This window comes from Lagopus leucura, unplaced genomic scaffold, assembly GCF_019238085.1.
Source record: "Lagopus leucura isolate 7727_CA_CO unplaced genomic scaffold, USGS_WTPT01 Super-Scaffold_100001, whole genome shotgun sequence".
In the NCBI taxonomy this organism is placed as follows: domain Eukaryota; kingdom Metazoa; phylum Chordata; class Aves; order Galliformes; family Phasianidae; genus Lagopus; species Lagopus leucura.
This window is the reverse complement of record NW_024962262.1, coordinates 11820719-11836728: the sequence shown is the minus strand read 5'-3', so window position 1 is coordinate 11836728 and position 16010 is coordinate 11820719. Positions and strand designations below refer to the sequence as shown.

Here is a 16010-nt window from a genome sequence, read left to right as displayed (position 1 = left end):
TAGATGAGCTGCAATGCCAGTATGTTCCAGGCAACGCTCTTTAACAGAAATTAAAGACAAATTAAAGCACCCACCCTTTCAGAAGCATGAATAGGATATGTGGATGGGCACTAATGTATTCCACAGTAGGGCTGCGTGTGCCAATTTGTCTTCTCAGGATGTTGTTAAATATCTGGGAAACATCCTTTTTACCCTGTTAAAGAAGAAAAACAATTCTTCAACTGTAGAAACATGAGCAAATGACCATTCACTATAATCTCTATTTAAAATGGAAATTAAATATGAAACAAAAACAGGCTTGTCTCCTTCTGGGGATCTCCACAGTCGCACCACATCACACTTGTTCTTTCTTCGGTGACAAGATTTCCTCCCTTGAGTGGCTCTTAAGATTACCAACCCCCCCACATACACACTTGTACCTTTCTTTTCACTAAATGAAAATGTGTACCCTCCTTATTCTGTTGAGTAACTCCTTGGCTTTCTTATATAGAAACACTAAATTCCAAAAAAGGCAAACAACTTCCTGAGCCAAATGTGCTTTTGCCTTGTATACTATTGTTCCCCAGCCTCTAAATGTAATCATCAAGCTAGTACACTACATACAACAAAACACAGCCTAGATTTATAAAGCTAAATCTTCTCACTATTTGAATGTCATCTTCACAAATATGAACATAGTTCTGAAAAACAGGATTACATTTAAAACTATACTTATTGTTTCACCATAAGGAATGAAATAACTGTACTGATAAAAAGGCTGTCATACGTATCTCAGCTTCAGCCACAACTAATAGGAAAAGGATCCTTAATTTTGTCCTGTTCTTCTCCTGTATCTAGGCCTACACACATCTGTGCTGTCATCTTTTGTCTGTGAATACTTCTTGCATATAACTTTTCAGAAGACCCTTCCAAATTATGTTTTATTCACCTAGACAGTTTGCCAATCCATTGTAAGTAAGTCCTCTTCCTCCCCCTCTGCTTTCTCCCATGGCTGCAAGAGACGATGGGAGAAACTAATAGAAGGGAAAGACTGCTGCACTAATGGTCAGTAACCAAGGCACTGAGTAAACAGTGGGTCACTATGCACAGGGCAAGACCAAGCAAAAGGTTGCTTATAATCTCTACATGATCATTGATCTGTCTGGAGAGGACAAACATTCCTTGGTGAATAAATGATTGAACATCTTAAGCCAAGGCGCAGACAGTTTCACACAGAGGGAAATTCCCTGGTTTCACCTCTACAAATAAATCATTGCTGAGTAACACAAAATATTCTTTCCTACTAGTTCCAACCCAGCTGGTTTGGAGACTCGGGGACTCAGGGAATTAAACAAGAGGATCAAATCAGACAAGGCCAGTCCATCTGCCTTTGTCTGTAGCACTTTCAACCCCTGGACACCCTTTCTGTTAAGCTAACTCTTTATAAAGACGCCACATTCTCCTCTTTCTTTACAACACCCATAACGTATGTCTGGAATCCCGTGATCCCCAGTGGCTTCAGCAGTTAATCCAAAATGAAAACAATTCAGAAAGAGAAGAGCTGTTGAAAGAGGAGAGAGAAAAATGGCCAAAAAATAAGCAATTCTCTCTGCTACACCAAATTTTCTATTAGTTACTTAATATTAGGTGTACATTACATCCAATAGCAGCATATTCTCCAGAGACCAGTGATCGTGAGAGAAGTTGGTCTCTCTGGATTCTTTTTAGAAAAATGGAGGCAGGGAGGAAACCAAGGCAGACTTCTCTCATCATCAGGCAACCATAAAAATTGCAGAAATACTTTTGCAGTGCTTTTCACTTGGATCTGCAATTTGAGTTTGCCTTATAATGAAATACGTATGACAACTGGAGCACACAATAAGGCAGCAGAGAGAGAAGGGCAGAACAACAACAAAAAATACCCCAAAAGATGCCATCATATAAGTAACAAACTGCATATATATATATGTATGCACGTATACACACATATACACACATACATACACACACTGTAATTTTGCTCCTATCTCAAGATAAAGGGAAAACTTCCAATGTCACCAGTCTCCTTTATGGATTTTATAGCTTGTGAACCTTTAGGCTTACATACAGTTAGTAACATAATTTTTTTTAAACTGACTCTTCTGGAATGCACAACTGCCTCAGTTCTTCAACGTTCAACAATGAAGTTCACGTTCCAAATTTTCAAAGATAGAGTCTGATCTTGATCTTACTCAAACCCAACTTCAGTGATTCATTTCAGTATTATTAGCAATACTGTATGTATATTGTTTCTTGAGTGACAGAAGCAATAAACCTCCATTTTCAATAGATGCATGACAGAGATACGCAAGGACATGACAACATCCCCTAAGCATGTGTAGGCACCCCATACTTACTGCACTTACTGGCAGATGAAACACAAGTGAAATCAGACTCCAGCAAAAGGCAGAGCACAAACTAAGTGGGAGTATTAACCCTGATCTGTCTTCTCTCAATAGCCATTGAGGTTCATGAAGTCTTCAAAGATTTCAAAGATAAGTACAAGTACACCTAAATTAAGCTCAAACTGACCAGTAGGTTCAACAATTTTGGAGACAGGAGGAAGAGAAAGGGAATCAAGACAAAATGAAGTAATTTATATAAAGATTATCACCTTCAGAAATCAGATTTTCAAGTAATTTATTACTTTGATTTCTACCATAACATACAGAGCAGAAAGCTAATTTGCATGTTCATAAGTGATGAAATTGACTGCTTAACAAAGAAACCTACATGACAACTATGAACAAAAATATAAGAAAATGCAGGCAGAAAAGTTGAAAATCTAAAGAAGTTTATGGGGATGTGAAGACATCCAGTGTATGTAAAGCAGTATATTGCTTTACAGACTTCCTTTTCAAAGTCATTCATTTTCTACTGATTTCTGAATTATATTTTAATAGTTCTACTAAATGATCGAAAAAGCTTTATCATTTACAATAAACCTCAGAATTGTTTGTAATAACATCAATTCAACAACACATTTGATATTTCACTCATTGCTTGCATTTAAAGGTCGGGGATCCAATATCATAGAATCAATCACAGAATGGCTTGGGTTGGAAGGGACCTCAAAGCCCACCCAGTTCCAACCCCTGCAGTGGGCAGTGCCACCCATGGCCCCATCCAACCTGGCCTTGAGCAGCTCCAGGGATGGGGCACCCACAGCTTCTCTGGGCAGCTGTGCCAGGGCCTCACTGCCCTCTGAGTAAAGAATTTCTGCCTAACACTGAACCTAAATCCCACCTCTTTTAGTTTAAAGCTATTCCTCCTTATCTTACCACTATCTGTCTGCGTAAAAAATCAGTCCCCCTCCTGTTTATAAGCTCCCTTTTAAATACTGGAAGAAAACATGGTGACAGATTTTTTTTGTCCTAACTAAAGCAATACAGACTGTAAAGAAACTGAAAAAATCCAGTAGCTTCTCTTCTGACGTATACTTGCTAACACCATCTTCTTCTCTATTTTCTTAAAAAAAGCATATAAATATGAAATGTGTGATTTTTAGGGTGATGTTGGGTTGTTTTTTTTTGGTTTTTGTTTTGTTTTGTTTTTTGTACTTAAGACACTTAATAGTTACCAGGGGGCGATGACAACTGAAAAGATCTGAAGAAATTCTAGCGTTAAAGTCTCCTGAATTCAAGATGTCAAGAGTTGAACTCCGGTAACAAGAACGCTTTCAAAAACTAATAGAAAATCTATCAGTCCCTTGAGTACTGGCTTTACTGGGGCCAGGAGCAAACATAAATCCCACCGTTCCTCCTTTTCATTCATTTTCTAAATGGAAAAAATAGAAACAACACGTGGCTTCAGTAATGAGAAAAATCTTCCACAAGAAAGAAAATCCCACAAAAGGTGACTTTGAGAGCATCAGGCAGTTTCTTCAGGGAGCCAACATTTAAATTCAGCAGCCACCCAACCCTGCACATTGGGTACTGGCTTCAGACCTAAACTGAAGAGGTTTGATTCTTAGGAACCATGGCTATCAATCCTGGGAAATCCTCAGACAATTCTACTGATTCTTCAGTGCCAGAGAACAACAGAAGCTGCAAGACTAATAAAAGAGGCCCCTGGAGAACTGCATCCCAGCTGGCCTTAGACCACAGCAATACTGTAATGTCCTGTCAGTTATGAAGCTTCTTCCCAGTCCCCACCAGCTAAAGCTCAATTTAAGAGTTTATATTTATTCTGAATTGCAGTCATCTGTTTTACCAAAACTGTTTTTCTCCTTAATTATAGGGAACTGCAGTTAATTTAGTTCTACTAAGTCCTTGACTTCAGAAACAAAACTGGCAATGAGTCCAATGGGCTATATAATCAAATAACACTTATTTATATTAACTTTTCTGCTTAAAACAGAACTACATTCATTTCTTCTTTAATCAAAAAAATTAAATGGGAGCAATCCCATTTACTTTGCCACCTGCTGCCAGTTTTTAATACCTTTTTCAGCACCTTTCTTCTCAACTCAACCATCCTAATTTTCAAAGGTTTTTTTTCATAAGAGGTTGTCCGAAGCTTATAATTATTTTCATTCCTCATCACTGAATCCCTTCTAAATCGGATACATACTTCAGAGGTAGTGGTGGTTTGGGTTGCAGTGTTCCAAAGAAGTTAAACACTGTGGCTTGCGAGATCATAAACGCTATTGTCAGCATCATTTCCTATCTTGTTTGGATGCACATTACAACATTTCTTGCATTTAAGAAAATAAAGAAGTTAAATCAGAGGTACTGCACTTACTTCCAGTACACAAGCACTGCCACTATCCTGACTGATCTACTACAGTTACCTCCTTCAGCACATGAAAAATGGTGCAAATATGAGTCAAGTGCAATAACATTTAGACTTTGAACTTATACAGTTTTTATGACAGACAACACTGACATCAGGGAGATAAAAAGGTCTATAGGCAGACTGACCTACCTCAAAATCTATGAGCTGCAGGTTGGCAATAAGTGTCACTAGAAGGCCACTGTTGTACAATTCTTGTGCCAGCTGAGCCACTACTTCTGTTGGTGGTTCCTTGTCTGTGGTCCCACACAGAATTTCCTTCATTGCTTGCAGAGATTTTGACACTTCCTCTGACGCCTGTTGACCAACAGATAAGGTTAAAATGAGATGTGAGTTATAATGTCCATGGTTCAAAGGCAAACATCCATTTTTCACAGTGAGGTAGCTCTGCCCTCACACCCTCCACCCTTTCCATCCTGGATACACAAAGACTCTTTGCAGTAAAGGCCTTATTTGTGTGTGTTTGCTTTAAATCCTACCTGCTCTAGCCATTGGGCTGTGCAGGCGGCAGCTCTTTCTGGGTCAGGGTATATTTAATACACTCACATCCAGCACATACTGCACATATGAGGCTGACTGGATTTTTTTGTCCAGGCATGAGAAGCAAGTAAAGGAGAGGTCTGAAAGCAGAGATAGTGAGGGTTTCTGAAACTAGGATAGTATTTTACATCTATGCTGCAGAACATTGATTTGAAATGAGTGTTTCATTAGCTTTAACAGGAAAAAAAAATACATGAAGGTGCACACACACAAAAAAACCTCACCATCATTTGTAAAAGCCAACTGGACATGAATGGATGTTCGAACCCAGATCGATCATTTCAATATGCTTCTCACGTAAACCGAAAGGGAAAATGTCGTGCTTCCAAATGTCACCACATCAATCCACGTAACATAACCCCACAGTGCTCAGGAGAGACATCTCTCCAGTGCTGCTGATCACCCCACACTTCAATACTGATTTTATTCACATTAGGACGAAACAAGAAAAAGCCACCTTCACATCACATCAACCTGGATCATTCAAGCATCCATTTTGCACAGCATAAAGGTATGTTCTCTCCCGGTCCATTTGTAGCTATTCACAGTTTTCTGCTAGTTTAGACAGGCCAGCATGAGTGGCATGTAAATTAGTATGACTGTGATAACTTTAACCACAGCAGAAGTCTTTTTATTCCTTATTGCAGCACAGTAAAAGAGCCTATTTTTATCTCAAATGTTAGTGGTGTCTCACTAGAGATATCCCACAGAGTACAGATGGAATTAACAACAGGGGTGCTATCTTGTAAACTAAAGCTCTAAATCTTTATGAGAGCTGAGCAAATATTTTCATATCAAAGGAAAACTCATACGTTTTTGGCTTTTCACCAGCTCTGCTTGGAAGGGTGTGAATATCTCTGGTGTTCTAGGGTTAGAAAAATTAATACCTTTCCTTTAAAGTATGAGTCTTTCCTAATCCATAGAAAACTGCCTGCAAGACTCAGCTTCACATTTATTCTCAAAAAAAGAGGGCAAAAAAGTGCTGAAGGAGAAAGCAAAGACAGAACATGTAATGGTGATGGGCACAATGGCTCCCACAGCTGTATTTCTCTAACATATCAGCTTTCCCACCCTACCTCTTTGCTTTTATACATACGATTTATATTTTGTGTTTGACTTCCTCCCTCTATATCCTCCAGATATTCAGTGGTTTGACATTAAATCCTCTAACAAAAGTTATTCCTGGTCAAACGTAAGGGCCGCTCTTCTACTTCTAACCCTCATAATCAATCTGTAGGAAAACATAATCCCAAACAGACTTGTGAATTAACAGCCAACTTCTAGTCTCCTCTTTGACATTTCTCCTTAATCTGACGGCATTTTTATAATAATACCCTGTGTCAGTGATGGAAACGTGCATGAGATTCAGCAGAAAAAGTCATTCCAAGATCCAAAGATCCAAGATTTGTCCAAAACAAACAACAAAGCCAGACCTATTCACTCAATACATGAAAAATAAAAGATAAAAGAAACATAGCTACAGAACTTTTCCTAAGAAGCCAGACAGACTTGAAATATAAGTCTTTGGATTAGTCTACTAACCTTACTGGACTACCTTATGTACAACAGCCTTAGAGATGGAGAACTGGTAGAACAGAAAAGACTGCATCACTTTCCTGACTTAAATTATAAATGTGTTCAACCTCCCTTATTTATAAAGTTGTGATTTTGTCAGCACTAATCAAGAGTTTCAACAGTGAAAGCTAGAAACTTGATAGACAGGAGATTCTTGGTCTTAAGCTTGCTTTCCTGGTAGAACAAAATCTTGTCACTGCCACTCAATAGGATCATAACACAAAGAAAGTAGTCCATGAAGAAATTGTTTACTGAAATTCTGTGTGAAAAAATCCTTCCTTATGTCCTCAAGACTTTCTCTCTTTTCTCCAACTTAATATAAACCTGAAGACCAGCTGACTTTGTAGCAGAGATTCACTCTTCGTTTCACTGTGGGTAACACAGCTACGTCTGTGCAGAAATATTTCAGTATTTTAGCATTATGAAGCATTTTGATCTTCCTACCCCACGGAGCAAATACTAGATTCTTCCATTTACCTCACTTTGCCAGGTCTAAATGACAATGTCTTTGTTTTATTGAGTCTCTTGGATTGATCTCCACAGGAGGGGCAAAGCGCATACCAATGTTCTTAGGATAGCAATTTAACAGGCTTAGAACAGCTGGGAATGGTGCCTAAACAGTTACATTTTTTCTCTGTATTCCAGAGCTATACAAGACTGTGCAATAAGGAGTGTCTTGGTTTTTTCATTAAGGGATTACAAAGAAATCCTAAAGGTCTTAAAATTTTTCTGTTCTTGAAAAATCTTCCAAACATGGAAGGTTACAACAAAGGTCTTATCTGTTGTCCGTGCAGAAAACTGAACTGTTATTTCTGTAACTACACTGCTTTGGGTTTTCTATATCCAAACAGTAAGCTACCTTATTTGCAACACTGCTTGTGCATGATATAGCAAAACAAAGCAAATCTTCTGCTTCAGAAATAAACAATCTGAAAGGGCAGTTTTTGAAAAATCCCACTGCAGATCACTGTTTTAACTAGAGTCAGTAACTTCAACCACTTTAATTTCCAGACTTCCAATAGGCTTAATAAAAATTATCTCTAATTAGAAACCTTTCCTTCTTCTAGCTACTTAGATCAATTATATGTTTATCTTAAAAAGGCCATTTGTAACCCAGACCTGTTACACTTGTCTAAGAGGCAGACAGATGAATCTCCTGTTAAACAATGTAGATTCATTACATCTTTTTACTCTCCTTCAAGGGAGACTGCAAAAAACTTAAGGAAAAAATGTATCAGACTATGAATTAATTGACAGCCTGAGTTCCTCCACCTGAACTGCAACTTTCAGAGCTTTCAATGGCTTCTCTTGCCTCTGTGCTACCTTTGTTTTACAGACAGGTTGGAGATTTCATACATATGTTCCAGGTCAGAATGGCTTATTCTTCTATTCATCCAGAGATTCAGAGATTCAACGTAACATTTATGACCAACTGTAATGATAAGAAAAAAAAAGATCCCATGAATTTTTTCTACCCTTCCAAACCCAGATAGAACACATATATAAGCAAAATATGTCATTTGACATATGCATAGTGATTAGGAAATTCCCAATTGTCCACAAAACACAGCAAATAGGATCTTAGAGCTTCTATTTGCCTACCTAGCATATTTCCAGGGCAAAAACTGCTTTCCTAACCTTTGCAGTCTTACACAGCAGCACACAGGAACATGAAGACACCTGACATTGTGATATGAGATATTACCATGTGCCACTCAGTAAGCTTCCAGTATTCCATGACAAAAATCAGAATCAAAAGCGTAAGGCCCCTAGGTTTAGTTCTGTCTCCTTTGCTTTACAGCTACGTTAAAACATACTCTCAATGCATGTATCAAAATAGTTTTTCCTTAATAGTGACACAACTCTGTCTAAATGCAACTCCTAAGAAGAACCATTAGTAGAATTTGAATCCAAAATTGAAATCCTAAGGAACATCTCAACTGACTTATTCTTGGTGCAGTTTCATGCTAAAAGGAACAAATTGTGGACTTCAGCAGACATTTAGCCAAATATTATGGTCTATTACCCAAGGAGGTTGGCAAGGACAATCTAGCAAAGCAGGCACAATAATTAAGCTTCTAAAATGCGGTACGATTACCTGGAAGAGATAGAACTGCCCCACCTGGACATAAATTCCTTTCCCACTATTAATCCTGCACTCAAGACAGAAACAAAGATTGTAAGATGCTTAAAAATGGAAAAGCAACCAGGAGTGACAAGTTTCAAACACTTGGCACCAGTACCTGATAATATCTGGAGTCTCTCCCACCTCTAGAGCAATAACAGGTCTCAGCAGAATTGGGAGGCTGAAACAGGAAACTTTCCACAAAATCCCTGGGCATGTGAGTTTTGTGCAGTTAGAAGGAAGGGGTGCCAAACCCTTCTGATTTTATTCGCTTGGTTTCAGTGTATAGCAATGAAGTCAAAGGTAATTTTGCAACTGACTTTGGCAGCAGCAGAATTGAGTCCACAGGTATCAGCATTCGCAATAGTCACACAAGCATTCTTCCATGAAAATGCACATCCTGTCCTCTGCATGTACTTCATCTTACATAGAGGACCCCAGTTGCTCTAACTGTGCGGGAGCAAGGTGAATAGGGTCTGATAAAGGCTTCATTGGCGCTAAGCAAGAAAGCAAGATTTATTATTAAAAAGAAAATTATGGAAATCTAAAGACTTTTAATTGCAGCTTTATTAAAATGCTGCTCTCCTGACCCTTCTGAACAGTACCAAATGTGTTACAGCAGACCAAGATGAAACAGAGGTCCGATTGCAGTGACCTACCTGAACAAGCAGCTTTGTTGGATATATGTAAGAGAAAGGGGAAGAAGTTAGATGCTTTGAGTTACTTTATATCTACCTTAAGTATATTTTGAACACCAGTTGAAGATGCTGCAGCCTGTGATTCTGTCTGTCAGAAAAACACTCCACATGAAGCCCATATCAGCTCTGTCATGGTTTTGGGTTCCATGACAAACTTAAGGTTTGGACCAGGCTCTGCCAAAACCTGCAAATCTTTCAGCCCATCCAGGCCAAACACAGAGACAGCTTAGGCCAAGCTGCACCCAACCCAACCTCCTTTTGGTATTTTCAATTAAAAGCGTGGGGCACTCTGAAAGCTTTTGTTGCACCATGGGTTCAGAAATGTTACCAAACCTGTAGGCTCCACAGATGGCACTGAGTCACGGGTGCCACACCCCAGCATGTTTGATTAGCAGTAGGAGGGTGATGATCTCAAGGATGTGCCTCGGGGACACATTATGTGCATCCTGAACTGCTCTGTGCTGACCAGACCCCGTGCCTTCAAGGAGACGGGATGTCACCTCCTTTCTTTGTGAGATGGGTCAGGCATCCGTTCCACCACTGTTATTTTACAATATCCATCCACAAAACACACAATGGTATCACTGGTCATAAACGAACCAGCACAACAACTACATCACATGCTGTGTTTCCTCAGGCTCAACGAATCTCCTGCCCACTGTATTGCTCCTGGGGTTTCTCTTCCATTCTCCCCATTTATGCATATCCTCTGGGAGGTACAAAAGTCTGCACCAGAAAGCAGGAAGAGGTGCTCTGAAGGCTTTCTTTCCTACACTGTTAAAAATTTCCTTTTCTGCTTAATTCCTGAATTAGTATTACTCATTAAATGCAAGCTTATTTTGCTTCTATACAATTGAGATTAACTTTTATAGAATTCTGTAATAAAATATAATTAATTGTTCCTCGCCACAGAGCCCACATATGATCCCAGCAACTGCACATGTCACAAGAACCCTCTTATTTATTGTGGATGTTGGAAAGGAGGAGGATGCTTGATAAGGAAGGCTTTAGTTCACTTTCCAGCTGTCTTACTCTACTTAATCCTGTAATTCTTACATCCATTTTTCCAGTGCTGCAGTATCTTCTTTTAAGTAGACATTATTTTTTAAAAATGAGACAGAAAAAGAGGGTGTTAGAGCACTTCAGAAGAGGAGGAACCACGTGTGGTAGCAATTCTCAACCTGTGCTCTATCAGCCTTCAGAACATAGCTTAGAAAATGGCAAGGCTTTAAACTCACATGCACGCAAACAAAAACAAAACATTTCCATAAAATAATAAGGACTTAGCATTTAATCTTAGTCTGTTTTTCCGTTGGAAATGTTTAAAAAGCTTTAAGGCAGCCCTGTACCCATTAACGGTTTTATATATACATACATATATATGTAGAGGAACTGGGTCAAATTCAATCCTTATCTAAGAAGGACAGATGCTAGTGCAGTCAATTTTTCGTCAGAGCCTGAATGGGCCCCATTCTAAGACTAACAAGAAGTACTAAAAAAGAGTGAAAACTTCTGCATATCATGCATACATGGAATTGTGTCTCACAGAAGATGTACACTTGCCTTTGTACCTAAAAGTGACTTCCCTTCATCCTATCTATCAAGCTGTATCTTCTCTCTTCCTGCCATTATTGAAATTAGTCTTCACTGATTTGTTGTAAAAGTCCCACTACCAGCGTGCTGCTTAGCTTGAAAGGAATTATCATTTCTGTATCACTTACAAGTAGTCTCTCTGAAGCCCAGATGATTTCTGCTAAATGTTACAGGAGGCTGCATCCAAATTGTCAAATTTGCACTGCCTCAGCTGCCCACTTGCATCTTGTACCTAAGATTCTCAGCTCGGGAAAGGAAATGAGGAACATCTCCCTCAGGTTTGCAGTTATTCAGGCTTTGTCATTCTTCTCTGCCAATTCTGAGTGTATTAGCAGCTTTTAGCTGTCTCAGCCCACATGTCACATTTGCTGTACTACAATGACAGCTAAACTGTCACAAGATAAACCTTGTTTAAGCATCTGAGGCAAGTTCTAGTTGGAAGGGATTTCACAAGCACACAAAATCAGAGATACTGTCAGGGGTGCTCTTATAAGTCCTGGGAACCTCAATTTTACAACCAGATACAATAGCTGTCCAGTTCACATGACTCATAAGGAGACAGAAATCTGAAAGAAATGAAAGAGTCCTGACCCACAAACATCCACACTCAGTGGCCCACAGGGTCCAAAACTCTTGGGCAGCTCTGGGAAATCAACCATCCGTGGCTCTTGAAGGAGACAGTCCTCTGGACCCTTACATGAAAGTGTAAGACATTTTATCTCCCTTTGGAACACTAATCAGAGGTAAATTTCTATATCTTGCAAGTCTCTGCAGAGTTCAATACTGTACTTTATCTTCCCTTGCTTTTTTCATTAAATTTCTATAATCACACTCATGAAGAAACAACACGTTATTCATTAGTATATCTGAGCAAATTTCAAAAACTTCTGCATCAATGAAGGTGCCACCATTACCTCCTCTCCTTCAATTCAAAACACAACCAACATTCAGACACAAGTCCACTGAGCCTACAAAGCCTGTGTATTTAATAAGAGACACAATGGTGACTGCTTTAGCAAGAATTATTCTCATTATGCATTTTAAACTCATCACTTTCACAGGTACTGAAGATAATTCCACATGATTTACCTTTCTGAACTCAGGACCATTAGCCAGGCTTCTTCCAGCAGGCAGGATGGATGGGGCCCTGGGCAACCTGACTTAGCACCACATCTGGAGGTTGTTGGCCCTGCCTGTGGCACAGGGTTTGGAACTGAAGATCCTTGGGGTCCCTTCTAACCCAAGCCATTCTATGATGCTATGATTCTATTTCAGAGCAGCACAATGCAACACTTCAGATGAATGACAGCACTACTTATCTTCTCCTCCAAAGTGAGAAAGGCCCTTTGTGTTTCCTCTGTGTCTGAGTGCAAGGTCCTGATTCAACAAGCCATGTAAGCACATGTGTAAATGCGCAATACAGTGCTGCTTCCTTGACTTTCTGCCTTGATGCTGAAGGGATGCTTTGTCCTCTTTCCGTCTCTTCCTCAGTACCTCTCATTAACCTCATTTACAACAGCAACAGCCTCCATACAAAAATGATAAACTATGTCAGAGAGTACTGAAATGTAGCCTCCTTCCCTGCTAACCTAGAGAAAAATGATGTGTGCACAGCATGGGGGGGAGACATGGACAGCCTCCCATCCTGGCCATGTGCAGTCACATGCAAAGGCACAACAAGGTGGCGAGGCATGCAGGCTGAAAACAGTGTGGACTTGTGAATTAGGATAGTCCACATCAATATAATTCACAGAATTCACAGTTGAGGAGAGTCTGCCAGATTAGGGTTTTCAGTTTTTTTAAATGGCCTATCTGTATTCCATTCAATCAAATGTAGAATAAGCCACCGTTGTCAGTAAACTCTCAAGCTGTTTCCATCCTAATCAGCTGGGGAAAATCTCCCATATCTTTTGCTTTGCAAGGAAAACACACACCAGCTGTTAGGACTTCAATGAACAATTTACACTGAGTTCTCCAATTTCTAAGAAGTCTGAATTTCTGCTACTGTCACTGACACCCAAATAAACAAAACAGCTCAAAGCCAAAAATCCTCAAAACCACAACTTGGAGGAATCATGCTGCAAAGTAAACAAACAACAACAACAAAAAAACAAGCCTAGAGTTTCTGCTTTAAATGACTGCTTTAATCAGGTTCTGAAGGATGAAGTCAGGTGGGGAGCACAAACGCTGCTGACTTATTTAAGTTTTAGTTCAAATTCTCTTAGTGCTTTACAGTTAACTGAAGATATTTCAGCTTGAGACATCAAATACCAGAGGCCTCACTGAAATTCATGTGACTGATATTACATAATTAGCATACTGAGCTACTTGCTTTGAAACAAAAAGTTTCCAGAGAATTTTGGTTGGATGCAATGGCAACTGTGCTTACCTTTTGGTTTAGTTCATTCTAATGCAAACTCCTGCTCAAAGTGGGAGAAGCACCACGTGCAAACACGCTACTTAGTTGCACAAGAACTGTTAATTCTGTCACTCAGTTCTAACTTGAAATTAGGTTGTTGTTAATTACAATCATTTTCTGTGTTGTTGTGTGACTTCTCAACTAGTTACAGAAGAGCGGTGAAAGTAACTCAGGTCAGTGTCACAGAGTTAAAGGAGAACAATAATATTAGCAAAAATCTAGCATTACAATTAGAACATGAAATAGCAGAGTATGTTTAGGAAACACACACCAAAGTTTAGAAAAGCCTGATACAGTGAGACTGCATAGATATGCAAATACAGACAGGTTTGATGCTTTATATGAACGACATTTATCAGAAGTAAGTTTTGCCCTCTGGGTAGCTATGCATTAATTGGCACTCTCATTTGTTTTTCCCTAAGACCAATTAATAGCAGAATAGCTTTTAAATAGTCTTTTATGCTGTTTTGTTAGATTACTATTAAAAGTAGTAGATCAACCCTCATTTTGGATAAGGCTCCTGGACCTCAACATTTTCCTTCTGACCCCCAGACAAGGAAGAAATTCTTTATTGTGAAGGTGGTGAGACACTGGAATAGTGCCCAGAGAGGCTGTGGATGCCCCCTCCCTGGAAGCATTCAAGGCCAGGCTGGATGGGGCTGTGAGCAGCCTGGTCTAGAGGGAGGTGTCCCTGCCCATAGCAGGGGGTTGGAACTAGATGATCTTAAAGGTCCCTTCCAACCCAAACCATTCTATGATTCTGTTCTATGATTCTATCTGCTGTCCTTTAGTTAGCAAAAGCCCAGTGATTTTAGTAGAGCTGTTCAAACATAAAGCTACTTACGCGTGCAAGTGCTTATGGAATCAGGGCAGTGAGTGAACACAATTTCACTCTCTTGATTGTGCTGCTTCCCCACCATTAAAACCTTATCAGTCTTCTACAACATTACCTCATACCTTGTCTGTTTTTTTTTCTTGCTTTTCCAATATGGCCATGTTTTCCTTCAGAATTTTCACAATCTCAGCAGGATTTTTGTGCGATTTACTAAACAAAGGCATGGTTTTTTTCTTCACCTGGATTTCTTCTTTCAGTGTAGAAGAGGAATGCCTAAATCAAATGAGAAAAAATAGTTTTTAAGGTCTCTACAAAAATGCAATAAAAATACAAAAAGACATTATGAACAAGAGAGGGTTATGCCTCAGGCACTGTATTCTACTTCAGCTAAGCACTAGAAATTCTCACATACACTTGATTTCAAGTTCATCAGAAATTGAATAGCCTCTGTCAGCGTGTGGAAAGCAGCAACTCAGCACCTGTACAGAAGCTGGATACTTCCTAAAGCTTCAAACATACACTTCAGTGCCTCAGTTCCATCTGTATGCATACATCAAACATTTTGTCGACAGTGAGTGCCTTGCAGGTTCCACTAAATTTCTGATGTTGGTCTCATATAAATTTTACCAGTTCCACTGTGATGCAGAGTAACTAACTTTAGACTCCTGCATGCCAAAAGCATCCTTTGTTTAAAACAGTGCACAAGAAAGATCCAGCTTATCAGCCATCACTCATCTTTTTCCAGCTGCTTTTCTTTTTTAGTCTAGAGGGTCTTGTTATGACTTAGCTAACTCCTTGAGTCTGACAGACTTCAAGAATCCATCAGAGCCTGAGGATCAGATCTCCCTTATGTAAAAACACTGCGTGAATTAAACCCAAAACAGAGTATTAGGCCTAAATGTGGACACAAATGTTTTCATGACATTTAAATGAAAGATTGAGCATTTCAGTGAAAATAAGTTTGCTTGTTTAATTTAAGACATTCCTTCTCTGTATGGCTGGAAAGGCAAATACCAAGTCACTGTATTTATACATGAAAGAAACCAAGTAGCTTAGTTTGTGATCCTATAAACCATTAAGTTGCAAACTCCCATGGATTTTACTGAGAGTCTGATACAAAGACCTACTGAAGTCAACAGAAAGACTAAAGATGGGAATGTACTCTTGTTAAGGCAAGTAACATTTTACAGGGAGAGTACTGCACAACTCTGCATCCCAGTTGTACAACACAGAGAGGAAAAAAACAAGAAAAAAAAAAAGAAAAAATGTTGAGTATTTTTCATCTCTTTCCACAACAGAAGACAACCATCATCACCAACCCTCCGCACACATATTTAACACATTAGCACAACACAAATATATAAACAAATCACTTCCCTGTTCCTTCTCAACTAAAACAATTAAAAAAAAACA

General features: G+C 39.2%; 1 protein-coding gene across 4 annotated transcripts in view; it reads right to left on the bottom strand.

The window, feature by feature from the left end:
- Positions 1–16010, bottom strand: part of CAB39L (calcium binding protein 39 like) — a 66654-nt gene that overhangs the window by 23480 nt on the left and 27164 nt on the right. For 3 of the 4 annotated variants that reach the window (XM_042866886.1, XM_042866885.1, XM_042866887.1), the window contains 3 exons: positions 14720–14870; positions 4945–5109; positions 75–193 (listed from right to left, as the gene is read on the bottom strand). In XM_042866886.1, the coding sequence (XP_042722820.1) occupies positions 75–193; positions 4945–5109; positions 14720–14821 (386 nt within the window). In that variant the 5' untranslated portion in view covers positions 14822–14870. Of the gene's footprint in view, positions 1–74; positions 194–4944; positions 5110–8250; positions 8342–14719; positions 14871–16010 lie in introns of those variants that run through there. The other variant, XM_042866888.1, reaches the window with a different exon arrangement.